This window comes from Thermobia domestica, chromosome 14 (assembly GCF_964235325.1).
Source record: "Thermobia domestica chromosome 14, izTheDome1.hap1.1, whole genome shotgun sequence".
Lineage (NCBI taxonomy): Eukaryota > Metazoa > Arthropoda > Insecta > Zygentoma > Lepismatidae > Thermobia > Thermobia domestica.
The window spans coordinates 76,559,733-76,573,233 of NC_137467.1; the positions used below are offsets into that span (position 1 = coordinate 76,559,733).

Here is a 13,501-nt window from a genome sequence, read left to right on the forward strand (position 1 = left end):
CGGACCGATATCTCTTGTATTCCTACCTTACAACCATCCACGGAGCATATTATTAACCTAGATCATCCTCTTACTTCATCCATCACTGTCGATGAACTACACTCTGCACTAAAACGGAAAAGGAATACAGCACCTGGAATCGACACGATATCTTACCGACATATCAAAGAAGCCCCGCCATCTCTCTTACTACTCCTCGTCACAATATACAATTTCATCCTCAGAACCGGGTTTTACCCCTCAGATTGGAAAGTCTCCAAAATCTGTATGTTCCATAAACCGAATAAACCTGTACATTCAGTAACTTCTTACAGACCCATCCAACTCACCTCAGTTTTCAGTAAGATACTGGAAAAAATTCTCGTGTGCCGCCTCCATAAGTACCTTGATACCACTTCTCTGCTACCTGTTCATCAAGCGGGGTTTCGCCCTGGTTTTTCCATAAATGACCAGCTACTTCGCCTCAGCTCAATAATTACTAATCAGTATAACAAAGCATTTCCATCATGTCTCATTCTCATGGATTTAGAGAAGGCATTCGACAAGGTTTGGCATTATGGTCTTATTAAAAAATTGCAAACGTTTAATCTTCCTATATGCTATCTCAGACTAATATATTCTTTCATTTCAAATCGCATTGCTTATGTTACAGTTGGTACGGCACTTTCCTGGCCGATTTTTCCTCTTACTGGAGTACCCCAAGGATCAGCTCTCAGTCCTTTACTATATGTCCTGTATGCTTCCGACATCCCTTCTGTACCACGCAATGTCTTTACTTTTCAATATGCTGACGACACAGCTTTTCTAGCTCTCGGCAAAACGGTGCATCAGCTTAACATTGCTTTACAAACAACTCTCGATAATTTCGTCAAGTGGTGCAAGAAATGGCAGTTAAAGATCAATTCCGAGAAAACCCAAGCTCTGGTTTTTCTACCGCCTAAGCGTCGTTCCAAAGTCCATAGAAACCCAACTCTCTTACAACTAACTGTTGATGGGTATCATGTCCGCCCATCCACCACTGCTACCTATCTAGGCGTGGTTTTCGATTCGAAGCTTAGCTGGAATGCTCACTTGAAAAAACTAACGGAGAAGGCTAATCTTAGATTAAATCTTCTGCGACGTCTCACAGGAACATCTTGGGGACTAAAAGCCGATGTTTTGCTTCATACATATAAAGCTTTCCTCCGTCCGATTCTTACTTTTGAGCATCCCGCTTGGTGCAATGCTTCTGTTTCTTTCTATGAAAAACTCAGCATATTGGAACGGCATGCTATTCGACTGGCGTATCGAATTAAACTTCCATACCCAACGTGGCTCACATATGAATATATAGACTTTCCAAAGATCACCGAGCATCTCGCACAACTTCGACTGAGATACATCAGCTCTCGCATCCAAACAGGCCATCCACTTTTCTTGGACATCCTTCACACAGACGCTCTTACCGACGCAGCCTATCGATACAAACATTCACCTTTAAATATTTTCATATCTCTATATGTGAAACACGAGCACCTTCCTGCGGCTGAAAGGGAAATATATGATATATACGTCATTGATCATCATATACCGCATCTTTTTCCATCTCAGCACTAGATCCTCACCATTAACAAGGGCTTCCCCATGTGTTCATTAGTCCCGAGTCGCCCCGGGACAGAAGATCTAACTCTGCATCCGTCTCACTAATCAAACTATGTTTGTGGCGTGTTAGCACTTCACCTCATTCATCATAATCATCATTATTCTTTATCATATTTATTATCATGTATTCTAATTCCTATTAGTACCTTAGCACCTGAATCTCATATCTGCACTCAACTTTAAATTATTACTTCCAAAAAAAAAAAATGTGATTTATTACGTGATTACTAATCCTTATGTTCATATTTTCTGCACTTAGCCCATCTTCAAATTATCTTATCATCAATAGCAATTCTTTAAAAATCCTTGCCAAAGAGAGGGCGTAACCCTCTAATGGCTGGGAGTAGAGGACTCTTTTGCTCCTATAAAATAAAATGATGAATAAAGATTTATAAAGTTAACCCTATTCCCGTACCCTTAAAAAAAAAAAAAAAAGCAAAACGCGTGTATTCGGATTTTCAAACTCCTACTATGGAGGAATCTCTGTTCAACGATCACGCAACGCCGCCATATTAAAAAACAAATCCGTCCATCAAAAACCACAAGTGGCAAAGCTCAATTTTTCATACGTAAGTATATACATATGGTAAGTATTATAGGTTCATTAATATTGACCATTTCCAATTATATAAATAAAAAAAAGTGCAAGGTAAATTCATAATTAATCTAATAGAAAGTAAAAGTATAATTCATAATTAGGGTTTGGTCTCATTACGTAAAAATTATATTATAGGTAACTATACATAGTCTAATCACTGTACAAGCTCCTCCGTGGCTAAGCGGTTAGCGTACGCGCCTTTGGCGTGAAAGGCCGGGGTTCAATTCCCGGCGGGAGCTCATGTGGTTCGGATTCCACGTTAATCAGTAGGTCCACGTCTCATATAGCTTCGCTGTTAAACGGGACGTTAAAGTCAAAATCATCATCATCTAATCACTGTACATAAAAGGAAACACTCAATAGCTTGCATACAAATTATCAAAAATCTAGTTACCTTTTTTCGCTGCAACACTACAAAAAAAATCCCTAAAAAAGGAAAATTTACCTATTTAGGGAAAAAATCACTGTAATTATTCTCATTACAGACAACACTGCAATATGGCCATAAATTATATACAATTGCAACAACAAACAACCAGGAAATAGTCAGCAAAAAAGCGGGCGTGTCATCAAAGGTAAGTAACTTTCTCTTCTTACTTAGGTCACAATATTAAATAAATATACAAAGTGTGCCAATATCTATAAAAGGAAAATACCATTAGCGTCCACAACTACCGTGCGGCATATATACAAAGCGGGCGGGCGGCAAAAGTATAAAGGAAAGTCGCGCCATAACCAGACAGTAATGGCGCCAGCGGCACCATCTGCCACGCTTTATCACTTCAATTACATACGTCATACTCTTTCATGAGTTCAATTAGAAAAACTAATTACCATTTTCGTGAGGTTTTTGGCGAGCGGCAAAAGTATAAAGGAAAGTCGCGGCATAACCAGACAGTAATGGCGCCAGCGGCACCATCTGCCACGCTTTATCACTTCAATTACATACGTCATACTCTTTCATGAGTTCAATTAGAAAAACTAATTACTTCAATTACATACACCGTACGCGATCATAATTTCAATTACACACGTCATACTCCTTCATGATTTCAATTACATACGTCACACCCCTTCATGAGTTCAATTACAAAAACTCATTGCGCTAGGTACACTATCATTACTGCAATTACCAAAAAGGTCATATATGCTGCATGTTCCTACTCTATACACTATGAGATAAGTCCTAGGAAATATCTTAGAATTTATCTGAGGAAAAATATTACGACATATCTCGTAGTAAATCCTACCCTTTTGTGCCATACACGTAACTACACTACACATTCTGCTGATATTTATACCAGGCGCTATATTGTTAAATTGCACACCTCTAAAAAAAAAGTATAAAAATCAGAAGATAAATCAGCAAAACATACGTCATCAGTCCCTGCACCACACTTCAATATGTCGAGTATTTTTGCTCTTTCACCCAAATACAGCTGGCGGGGAGAAAACAAATTTGTTTTCACTTTCTCTCTCCTGATGTCGCTTAAATCGATTTCGTATGAATTTTCTTTCCGAAATAGAGCGTGCTCTAAAAAAAAAAAATTAAAAAAAAAAACTGATAGGATCGTTCAGAACATAGGAAATGATATGCGATCTGATGTCATACACCTTGAGATTTTGACTCTGGGAAAAATGATAAGAGATTTCCCAGTACCTATCCTACAGAGTATAGCAGTCCTTAGGGTTGTTTGTAAAACATTTGTTAATAAGATATCAAACAATCACATGAATCGTATGTGAGGATATAATAAATTATTGTAATAATAAAAAGGAAACTATCCTGTAAACTTTTTCATGACAAGTGATTTGTGCAACATGATATAGTTATTAATGACATATGAATATAATTAACTTTCTTTTTTTAAGAAAAAAAGGAAAAACTCATATCAAAAAATAAACCATTCCTTATGATTTATTTAAAAACAAAGGAGTTATGCCATATTATCAGATTATTAATGAAATATTCATTTGAGAAATATGAACAAAATCGCCTGTCATTTTTGAGAAAATATTCCGGAAAACTCACCCCGCAAGAGTAAACTATCCCTTCTGGATTTTTCTATAAAAACGACTGGAAATATTGGTTTATGTAATACGGTACTTTGTATAAATGAAATCGTTAGATCCATTTTTGAAAAAAGAAATTTTGCTTTTCACCCGTCAGTAAACTACCCTTATTTTTTACAGTAGGAAGGAAATTCAAAGAACGCCTCGAGGGAATCTTATAAAAACTTCTATATTTGGTCTCGATACGTTGAACGGTTTGGATTTTAGGTAAAAGTTAACATTTTTATAGCGGGACGAACGGATAGAGGGACGAACACACGGACCGACCTTCAAATATCCAATTTGTCGACATGTAGAGACCAGGAAATATATGAACCAACGGAAATTAAAAAAAAATGATTTTTTTTTTGCCACAATCATCATATTTCTCTTATCATCACTCCAAAGTAAAAATGGTAAAATTAGAGAATAATCGAAGAAAGAAGTAAGATCACTCTCAGACAGTAATACTATAGTAGGCTCATAAAATAGCAACTGTGTGCATCCAGTTAGGTAAATGAGAGTAACGAAGTTAATGATTAATCAGTATTAATGGTGTAGACAGGAGTCTGACTTGGCTCAAGTCCGGCCTCCTTCAGTACAGTGATACCGAAATGGATTCTGCTTTCATGTAGCATGTTCCATTTGTGGCTCTCTTATATAGACGTTACGACTAATAACAATAATAACTATTATTATTATTATTATTATTATTATTATTATTATTATTATTATTATTATTATTATTATTTCCATCCTTCAGTAAACTTCCTTTACTTTTGGGCTAGGAAAAAGGTTGCAGAAACTCTCCTAGAGAACGATAAGTTCATTTAATGCTGTTTCATTGAATGATATGACTTATAGGCAAGTGAGCATGTTAAATTGGGAGGAACGAATGGATATTCAAAACCACTTTTTTGGTATATAAGGGCCATCCATTGAAACCACGAATTCGATTTTTTTTTTCACGATCATCATACTTCCTTCTCTCTTGCTTCACAAGTTTTGTCAGTCAGACACGACTGAGTTTGCGGTGAATAATTTAGGGCTACAGCTCTTGCAACATATAAACGTAGTTTTTGCGCAAGTAACACAATCCATGAACTGATTGAGGGTTTGTAATGATGGTCAATAATAATAATTAGAGACCGGATGTTTAGGCACTAAAAACCTGGAAAATAGGCAGGCAAATAGGCACTTAAAATTTAAAAAAAATAGGCACTAAATGTAACTCAAAATAATGAAAATAAATACTCAATACCATTAAAAAATATATTCAAGTCATAGATAATGTTCAAAGAATATAGAAACATACTTGTTTGTTAAATAATATCTTCTTTTACTGTATATAAAAAAACGAGGCATGTTATGCATTGCACATACTGGGTGAATCTGAAAGATGTGCACATACTTCGGGAGGTGATTCGTGACATGAAAAGAAGACAAAATATGCTGTTGCATGTTGTCGAATTCTGCGTCGTGTTCGAGTGACAGGGGTACCAAATTGGAATCAAAATCGAATCCTGACAATTGGAATGGGACATAAAGGTGCACACATACTTCAGGAGATGATTCGTGACATTCAAGATTACTTTTATCTTCTTTTCATGTCACGAATCACCTCCCGAAGTATGTGAACATCTTTGAAGTTCATCCTGTATATATATTGTAACGTACTACGAGCTTGTGTTTACAAACACAAAATATAAGTAAATATGTTTGTATTATGTTACGTAAATTATATATTTTCCCAATGAAGGCTTATTTTGAAGAAAATGTATAGAATAGGCAATATTAGGCACTAAAGCAATTATTTAGGCAGTAAAGGTCGAAATAGGCAAAATAGGCAAAATAAAATTGGCTTAAATCGGAACTATAACCCCCCCCCCATATAAACTTTAAAACGTTATTTTTTTTATCATATCTTTAATATTAAAGAATAGGCATTTTGCCTAACATCCGGTCTCTAATAATAATAATGTTTCAGGCCCTACCAACTGTTGTCTGCTGGTTTAAATGTTAGGTGTAAATTGGGTTGCATCTGTCTAGGTGTTTGTGATACCAGCAAAAGTACTGGACCCGACCTAATTGAGTTATAGCAGTAAGGGGTTGATATTTTTGCTGCTGACTGTACAACCTCTTTAATAGTGATAAGGTAGCACCTCGTGGAGTCTAGATGTGTTGCAGAGTCTGTATTTCGTAGCATCAACACAAACGCAAAGAAGATAAGTTCCTGCTTATATGGGAGTCCAGAAGGCATCAACACTATTGGAGAACTATAACAAGCGAATTGCCCAGCAACCATATCTCACACACATCCGATTGACTACATACAACGTGATTGTGTAGACCAGGGAAGCAGTAATACTCGACGTTCATTGTGTACTCTGTAATGGATGGGGCAGAGAATTATCCTGCTGAAATGTGACTCCGGAGTCCTCTGAAGGAAGAACATTGCATCAGTATCTACTTCCCTAATGCAACGTTGAAGTTGCCCTCCACGCGTAGCAGCCAAAATCACATGTTACACCCGATAGCGCCCCATACTACTATTTGGTCGCTCGCTGGGACTCGACTCGACAATACACGCTGTAAAATTACAGTTACCACCAGTGGAGTGTCCTGTGGGACAAGGAGAGCGCTTTGTTCGATGTGCCCTCCGAAACTTCTCTATTGCACTTTTGGGTTCGTCCTTTCTCTCTCCAAATGTTGATATTTATAAGCAGTATGCGTCTTACCTCAAATATCCGGTATCAAGCTATTTGTGTTGTGTAGCAGTGCATGTGTTTTACGATCTTCACTGAAAGGAAAAAAAAAATCCAATAGTCTTTCATGTGCAAACTGAAATGAATCTATCTATTATTATCTATCTATTAAAATGCTGCAATAGCAATTAAAAGCGCCCGAGCTCCAACATATAACTATGGCTTTAAAATCTTTCATTTACGGTTATGTGTGATTTCACGTCTAACAGAGACAAACATTTTAAGTACGAGTACTTTAAATAAATCAGTTAACTAGATCTTTTTCATAAAGTTTATGATGTAAAATTGTTGTTCAAAGCCTTTGTATTTTAATAAGCCTTCTCTAAAATCAATGCACATGAATTGTGCTTCCATCTTCCGAGCTCTTTTAAACTATATGTTGTGGAAGTTTATATGTTTGTGGTCAATCCTTTCGACAATGAGATCTCGGAAACTACAGGCTCTAGAAAGATGACGTTTTCACTGATCGATTGAAAATTTTGCGTAGATTGTCCAGTTCTAATTGAATATTTAAAAAAAACATGGCCGTTATTTCTTTATTACATTTTTTAGGATACACATGGAAGCGTTGAAATTAAAAAAAACAAAGCATCATATCCTACGCGTTATACACTCGAACACCACGCTGTTGTATATAGGGGTTGCATATGTGTCAGGCGTTTATTTCATGGCCAAATAATAATGAAAAAGGAACGATAACCATTTCTCCAGTGTAACCAGTAAGATGAATCTTTATTTTTGAAGTGATTTGCCCAATGGATACCATATATAACGGCCATTATAATTAATTGTGTATGTAATGTATTTGCTTATTACATACTGCATGCAAGAAGAAAGAAAACACTGGTCATGCATGAATTAGAAATTCCAACCGGAAGTAGGTTTAAATTTTGCAAACGGTGCGAGATATTGAGGTCCCCTTTATGATACGCCTTGCCGATTTTTTTAAAATCAAGACTTTTGTGAGGAATGAGAAGAATATTTATGCTCATATACGAATGATGCGCTGTGTAGAGAGCGCAGGTTCAACTAGTAATAGTAAAAAACGTTATGTAAGATTTTAGATTTTTCCTACTGCGTGGCCTACAAAAACTCTTACTGTTCACGTGCAGCGACGACACATGCTTGAACTCAAATAACAGTGTGTCCAAATGAGCACAAAGTGTCAAGAAGGTAACTAAATCAAAGGCATCATTTGCATTAGAGTCGAAAATACTATGTATGCATAGAATGTTAACATGCGGATTAAAAGGCGGGCAAAAATAAGGGTTAGTTCTCCTTTAAAAAAAAAATCCCGTGTTGGTTTTGTAGACTACATTTAATCACTAATTCTGTGCTAGATTAACGAGTATTGCATGCGTCTAACATACGTTAATAAGTAATCTGGCCCCGTGCAGCGAAGTCACTAATTCTCTCGCCTTTAGTGCGAACGGTCTTAGATTCGATTCTCGATGGGGGCACTCGGTCGAAAAGATGTAACAGCTTTTCTCAGGCCAGCCATCTTGAATGAGATTTTATCCTGGATTTTCCTCATTCACACTAGACAAATACCGGCATGGTATCTAATATAATAATCCAAAGCTATTTGTTTCCATCCCCATTTCTTTCTTTCTCTACAATTCCCCCGGGTAGTGTGACCACCGAGGGACGTCATCTCCAAGGGCGCCGATTTCTCTGTAATTTTTGGGGGGCCCATTCATAAAAATATATATATAACAATAAAAATACATATAACATATATATTCATAAAAATATATGGGGGCCTACACATGCTTTGGGGGGCCCGGGCCCCCTTACCATCCAGGATCGGCGCCCTTGGTCATCTCTCATATGTATAATGGGCTAATATGGCCATAGATGCTGAAGGCCCAGAAGTCTAATTCCTAATCCTAATCCTAATAAATAATCGATTCTACCAGAATAAAAGATTATCAACTGCAACACTGGCAATGACCGATGTACTTTTTAACGCCATAAAATTAACTTTTTTCAATTTTCTCGAAAAGTACGCATGAGAATTTACTTTCAAGTATGTCATTTTGTTCAGCTCGATGCCATCTATCGATTGCTCTGGACAATATTACAGTAAAATAAAAATTAAAAATATAATAAAAGTTAATCATATTTTTGGATTATATCTAATTAAGCATACTGTATAGTGTTATTTTGTCAATGCCACAATGAAAAAAAAAATATGGTGAGGGCACACTTCAGGGGTTAGCTGCCGCAGATGGCGGCCCCGGAATGCAATATTTACGGAGAAATGAACAGAATGAGACGAAATGTCATCATGAGAATATTTCAAGTTATTAAACATTTCTATTTAAAAGGTTAACATCGAAAGAAACGTTTACGGCATCTAAGGCCATTTAGCTCGTCACGTTTGAAGCATGATGTCACTTGGCGAGCACACTATCCGGGAAAAGGGAAGGAAGGAAGCGGCCTGGGATTTATAAGTTAGGTACCACCCCGCCGTTTGCCTAATGAGAAAAACCTCATTCAGGATGGCTGGCCTAAAAAAGCGTTTTACACTTTTTCAACCGAGTGCCCCCATCGGGAATCGAACGCGGGACCGCTTGCATCGGAGGCGACAGGGTTAGCGACTACGCTACGCGGGGCCACTGCCGAGTTGGAAAAAGTTTATGGTGTAATCTGCGCCTGTGTTTACGACAGTATACAATTGGGTGAATGAGTTCAACGTGGTTGTACATCCACAAATGACGAACATCGTTCGGGACGTCCAGTGGAAGTGACTTCCTTCAAAGTGATTGACAAAATCCATTATATAGTTATGAGTGATCGACGAACCAAAGTTTGCGAAATAGTTCAGGCCAGAGGCATATCACAAGGTACAGTGTTTTCAATTTTGCACGAAAAATTGAGTTTGAAAAAAAAAAACTCGGCAAGATGAATGCCGTGATTGCTCTCAGTGGGAAATAAACGTAACCGTATGATCAATTTGGAGGCTGGTTTGGCGCTTTTTTCATAGCAATCTCAAGTTTTGGCGTCGATATATAACAGTGGATGAGACATGGATGACTACTACGCTCCAGAAACAAAGAAACAATCGAAATAGTGGGTTTCTAAAGGCAATCCAGCTCCAAAGAAGGCGAATACAGTGAATTCGGCAGATAAGGTGATAGTCATAGTTTTTTGAGATGCACGCGGAATCTTCTACGGTCTATTACTTGAGAAAAAGGAGAAACCATAAATGGAAAGTAGTATGTCCTTATTGCACGGGTTGAGAGAAGATATCAAGGGAAAACACCTTCCTTTTGCAAAGAAAAACATTTTTTTTATCAAGTTTTGATATCGAAAATTATGGAATTAAAATTAGAATTATTACAACACCCACCGTATTCACCAGATTTGGCCCTCAGTGACTGCTTTATTTTCAAACGTGAAAAATGGCTTGGTGGAAAAAGATTTACGTCGAACGAGGATGTCGTCTCCCAAGCAGGTGCCTTATTTGAGGACCTTCCGAAATCCTACATTTTGGACGGCTTAAAAAACATGAAGAAACGTGAGAAAAATGTGTTTCTCACGTTTCTTGAATCCGCTAAAAGGAGATTATCTTGAAAAATTTTTAAAAATCTAGGCCTGAGAAAGGGTAGGATTTGAACCCCTATCTACCACATTTAAAATTTCTTATCGTTAAAAGTATATAATAATTTTCCTCCCTGTTGGTCTAGTTGCTAGCGCCTGTCTTTGATACACGCGATTCGAGAACCTTGAAATTTGAATGCGTTTCGGTGGTTTGCATTCCACGTTAAACTGAAGGTCTTATATAGTCTCGGTGCTGAAGAGGAACGCAATACTCCAACCAACTAATTGTATAATAATTATTATTGATGGGCAAAGTTTTTGTATGAAACCAATCACTTGAGGGAGTCACTAAAAGTAAGGAGTCTTCATCGTACTGTGGGGTTTGTGGGGCCGTATTTTCATTATTGCTTCCTTAAAACAAACAAATAATTGCTTTGATAATACAGGATGAAGTTAAATAGTACAATGTTCCATCTCGAAGTATTATAAAACAACTTACTTTCTACGTAATCGTAGTTACGTATTCATTGTAACCCGAGGGACAGTCATTTTTTTTAAGTGTCTCCTTTGAAAGAGAGAGAAAAAGATATTGATCTATTTGCCAGCTTGATAACTATGTAACTGCTACTTTTTTTTCTTTCTTTCTAGATGTTACGTTAACTTTCTCGGTTACCCCAATTTTTCTTTCGTCCATTCCCAAGTCTTCTGGTTAGTATATGGTTTGTGTAATATTCTCTCACTGAAATCACGCCTTTTGAGAACGACGTTATCTCGCTCAGCCAGTAAAGTTACATCGAAACACTTTCACCTTTCCATAGGTACGCACCACGCGCCTCCCTTTCCGAAGATTTTTATCCACACATCACTCTTTACTGGCAGTCGATGCTTGTCAGTGCTGTTAAGAACTTTCAATCATCCATCACACACAGCTTATAGACAGTATTCGAGTGTTTTTGTGTGTGGCTGTCTAAAAACAAACAAACAAATAAACAAACACCTTTGTTATTGAAAAGCCACAGTATTCGGTAAATACGGGTTTTTCTTCTGAACAATACCGAAATGTTGTTGATGATCAGTGAAAAGATTCTTCCTCGGTTAACATGTATTGTGTTTCTCTTTGGGCTTCTGGCTGTTGTGGGTGAAGAGGCGTACTCGGGCGATAAACATGAGTTTTGGCAAATGTCAGAAACAGCATCACTGGTTCAAGGAGAAGATACGTCACCCGGAGATGTCACGGACAAAGTCCTGGCTTCGGAAGTGCGCGGAGACCTTTTCCCTCCACCGACGACATTCTCAAGGACATTGACGCAAACGACTCGTAATAGCCAAGAGACCGCTAGTAGCCACAGTGCCTCAGTTCCTCGTGGTGTACTCTCATCTTCTTCCTACTCGACCTTGATCGGGTTAAGGAACTCTTCGAGTCTATTCTCAACAAGAAGAAGTGTGTTTTCGCCTGAAAATGTCGGTAATACAATCATGCAATATGCGAGGTTGTTCGCTCCGGCATCGAACAAGGTACAAAATGAGTTATGTCGAATTCACAGTCAGTTGTTCCTTCAAGAACTTCAAAATTGGACTTCCTGGGCCGTTGAAAGTAAGTACAAAACTAACATTTTTTCTTTATCACATTGACTACTTATTTTTACTTATTAGCTTCATTTTTTTGACACCTTAAGTAGTTACAGTGGCGGCTATTGAGGACACACATCTGTAAATAAGTAAATAAATAAATTTTATCCCTACAAGCTAAGGTAAGAACACCTTCATACAACTTCAGAAATCGAAGTACATCAGGTAAAGTTTCTTACTTTAAGTTGTAATGATAAATTTTAAAATGTTTATCGATGTAATTTCCCTCAGGAGCCGCCACTGAGTCGGCTATACTCTTCTTTGTTATACATTGGGAAGCTCAATCCCGAATGTATGTTTGGCTATACAAATTCATACCGTTGAACCGTTTGAAAGGTTGATTTGATTTGATTTTTAGTTTAGCGCCCAGTTCAGTAGCGAGGCTACATGAGACGTGGATCCAGGCCTGTAGCCAGCCCAAAAATGTAGTGGGGTCGGTAGAAGATAGGGAGGGGCGATCCAAACATATAATAATTCATCATCATATTATAGCTCATTTGCAAGCCTACCGTAAAAATTTTAGGGGGGGGCAGTAAAAATTTTGGGGAGGTCCCCCGTGGATACGGGCCTGCGTAGACCGGCAGCTAAACGTGGGATCCGAACCACATGAGCTTCAGCCGGCTCTCCCACGCCAAAGGCGTGTACGCTAACCGCTTAGTCACGAGGGAGCTTAACTGTTTGACAGAATTTTGAAACATAGTACCAACCTCGAACTTCGTCGTATCACTTCGGTTAAAATGTGTCTCCTAAGGGGAATGGGGTTCAAAATTTATACTAATAATAGAGTACCCGCCCCTCGTTTTAGGGAGATAAAATTTGGTATATGAACTCCTTATTAAAAATAAATTGACGTGTGTCCTAGAGATTTCTAAAGTTGAGCTTATAAGGAGGGGGGTTCTGTAATATTTTTCTCAATATATAAAAATAAAATCTACGCTGTCTGTCTCATCATAACGGGAAAATGATCCGTTATAAATAAATTTTTGAACGTAGCACTTCGTTTTGAAGTTTTAACTTCCATTTCCCGTACGAAGAACTGGCATTTTGCTAGTTATTATTAAGCTAAAACATGGTCTAATGAGTAACATGCTTGCCTTTGCTGTATATGGTCCTGGATCTATATCCAGCAGGGTTTGACGATAGTTCGGTGTTTACCCAGCATTTCGAGGCCATGTAAATAAAGAGAAGCACTTGAATAAAGACGTCACAAATTGTGAGTCGAAAACAAAACATAAATCCACTGTGAGAAATGGGTTGATCATAGCTGGAC

General features: G+C 37.7%; 1 protein-coding gene across 1 annotated transcript in view; it reads left to right on the forward strand.

The window, feature by feature from the left end:
• Positions 1–11,415: 11,415 nt before the first annotated feature.
• The window catches only part of LOC145670167 (O-acyltransferase like protein-like), an 82,480-nt gene continuing 80,394 nt past the window's right edge, over positions 11,416–13,501 (forward strand). Inside the window, exon 1 of the mRNA XM_081738540.1 lies at positions 11,416–12,196. Coding sequence (XP_081594666.1) covers positions 11,662–12,196 — 535 coding nt within the window. The 5' untranslated portion in view covers positions 11,416–11,661. The remainder of the gene's footprint in view (positions 12,197–13,501) is intronic.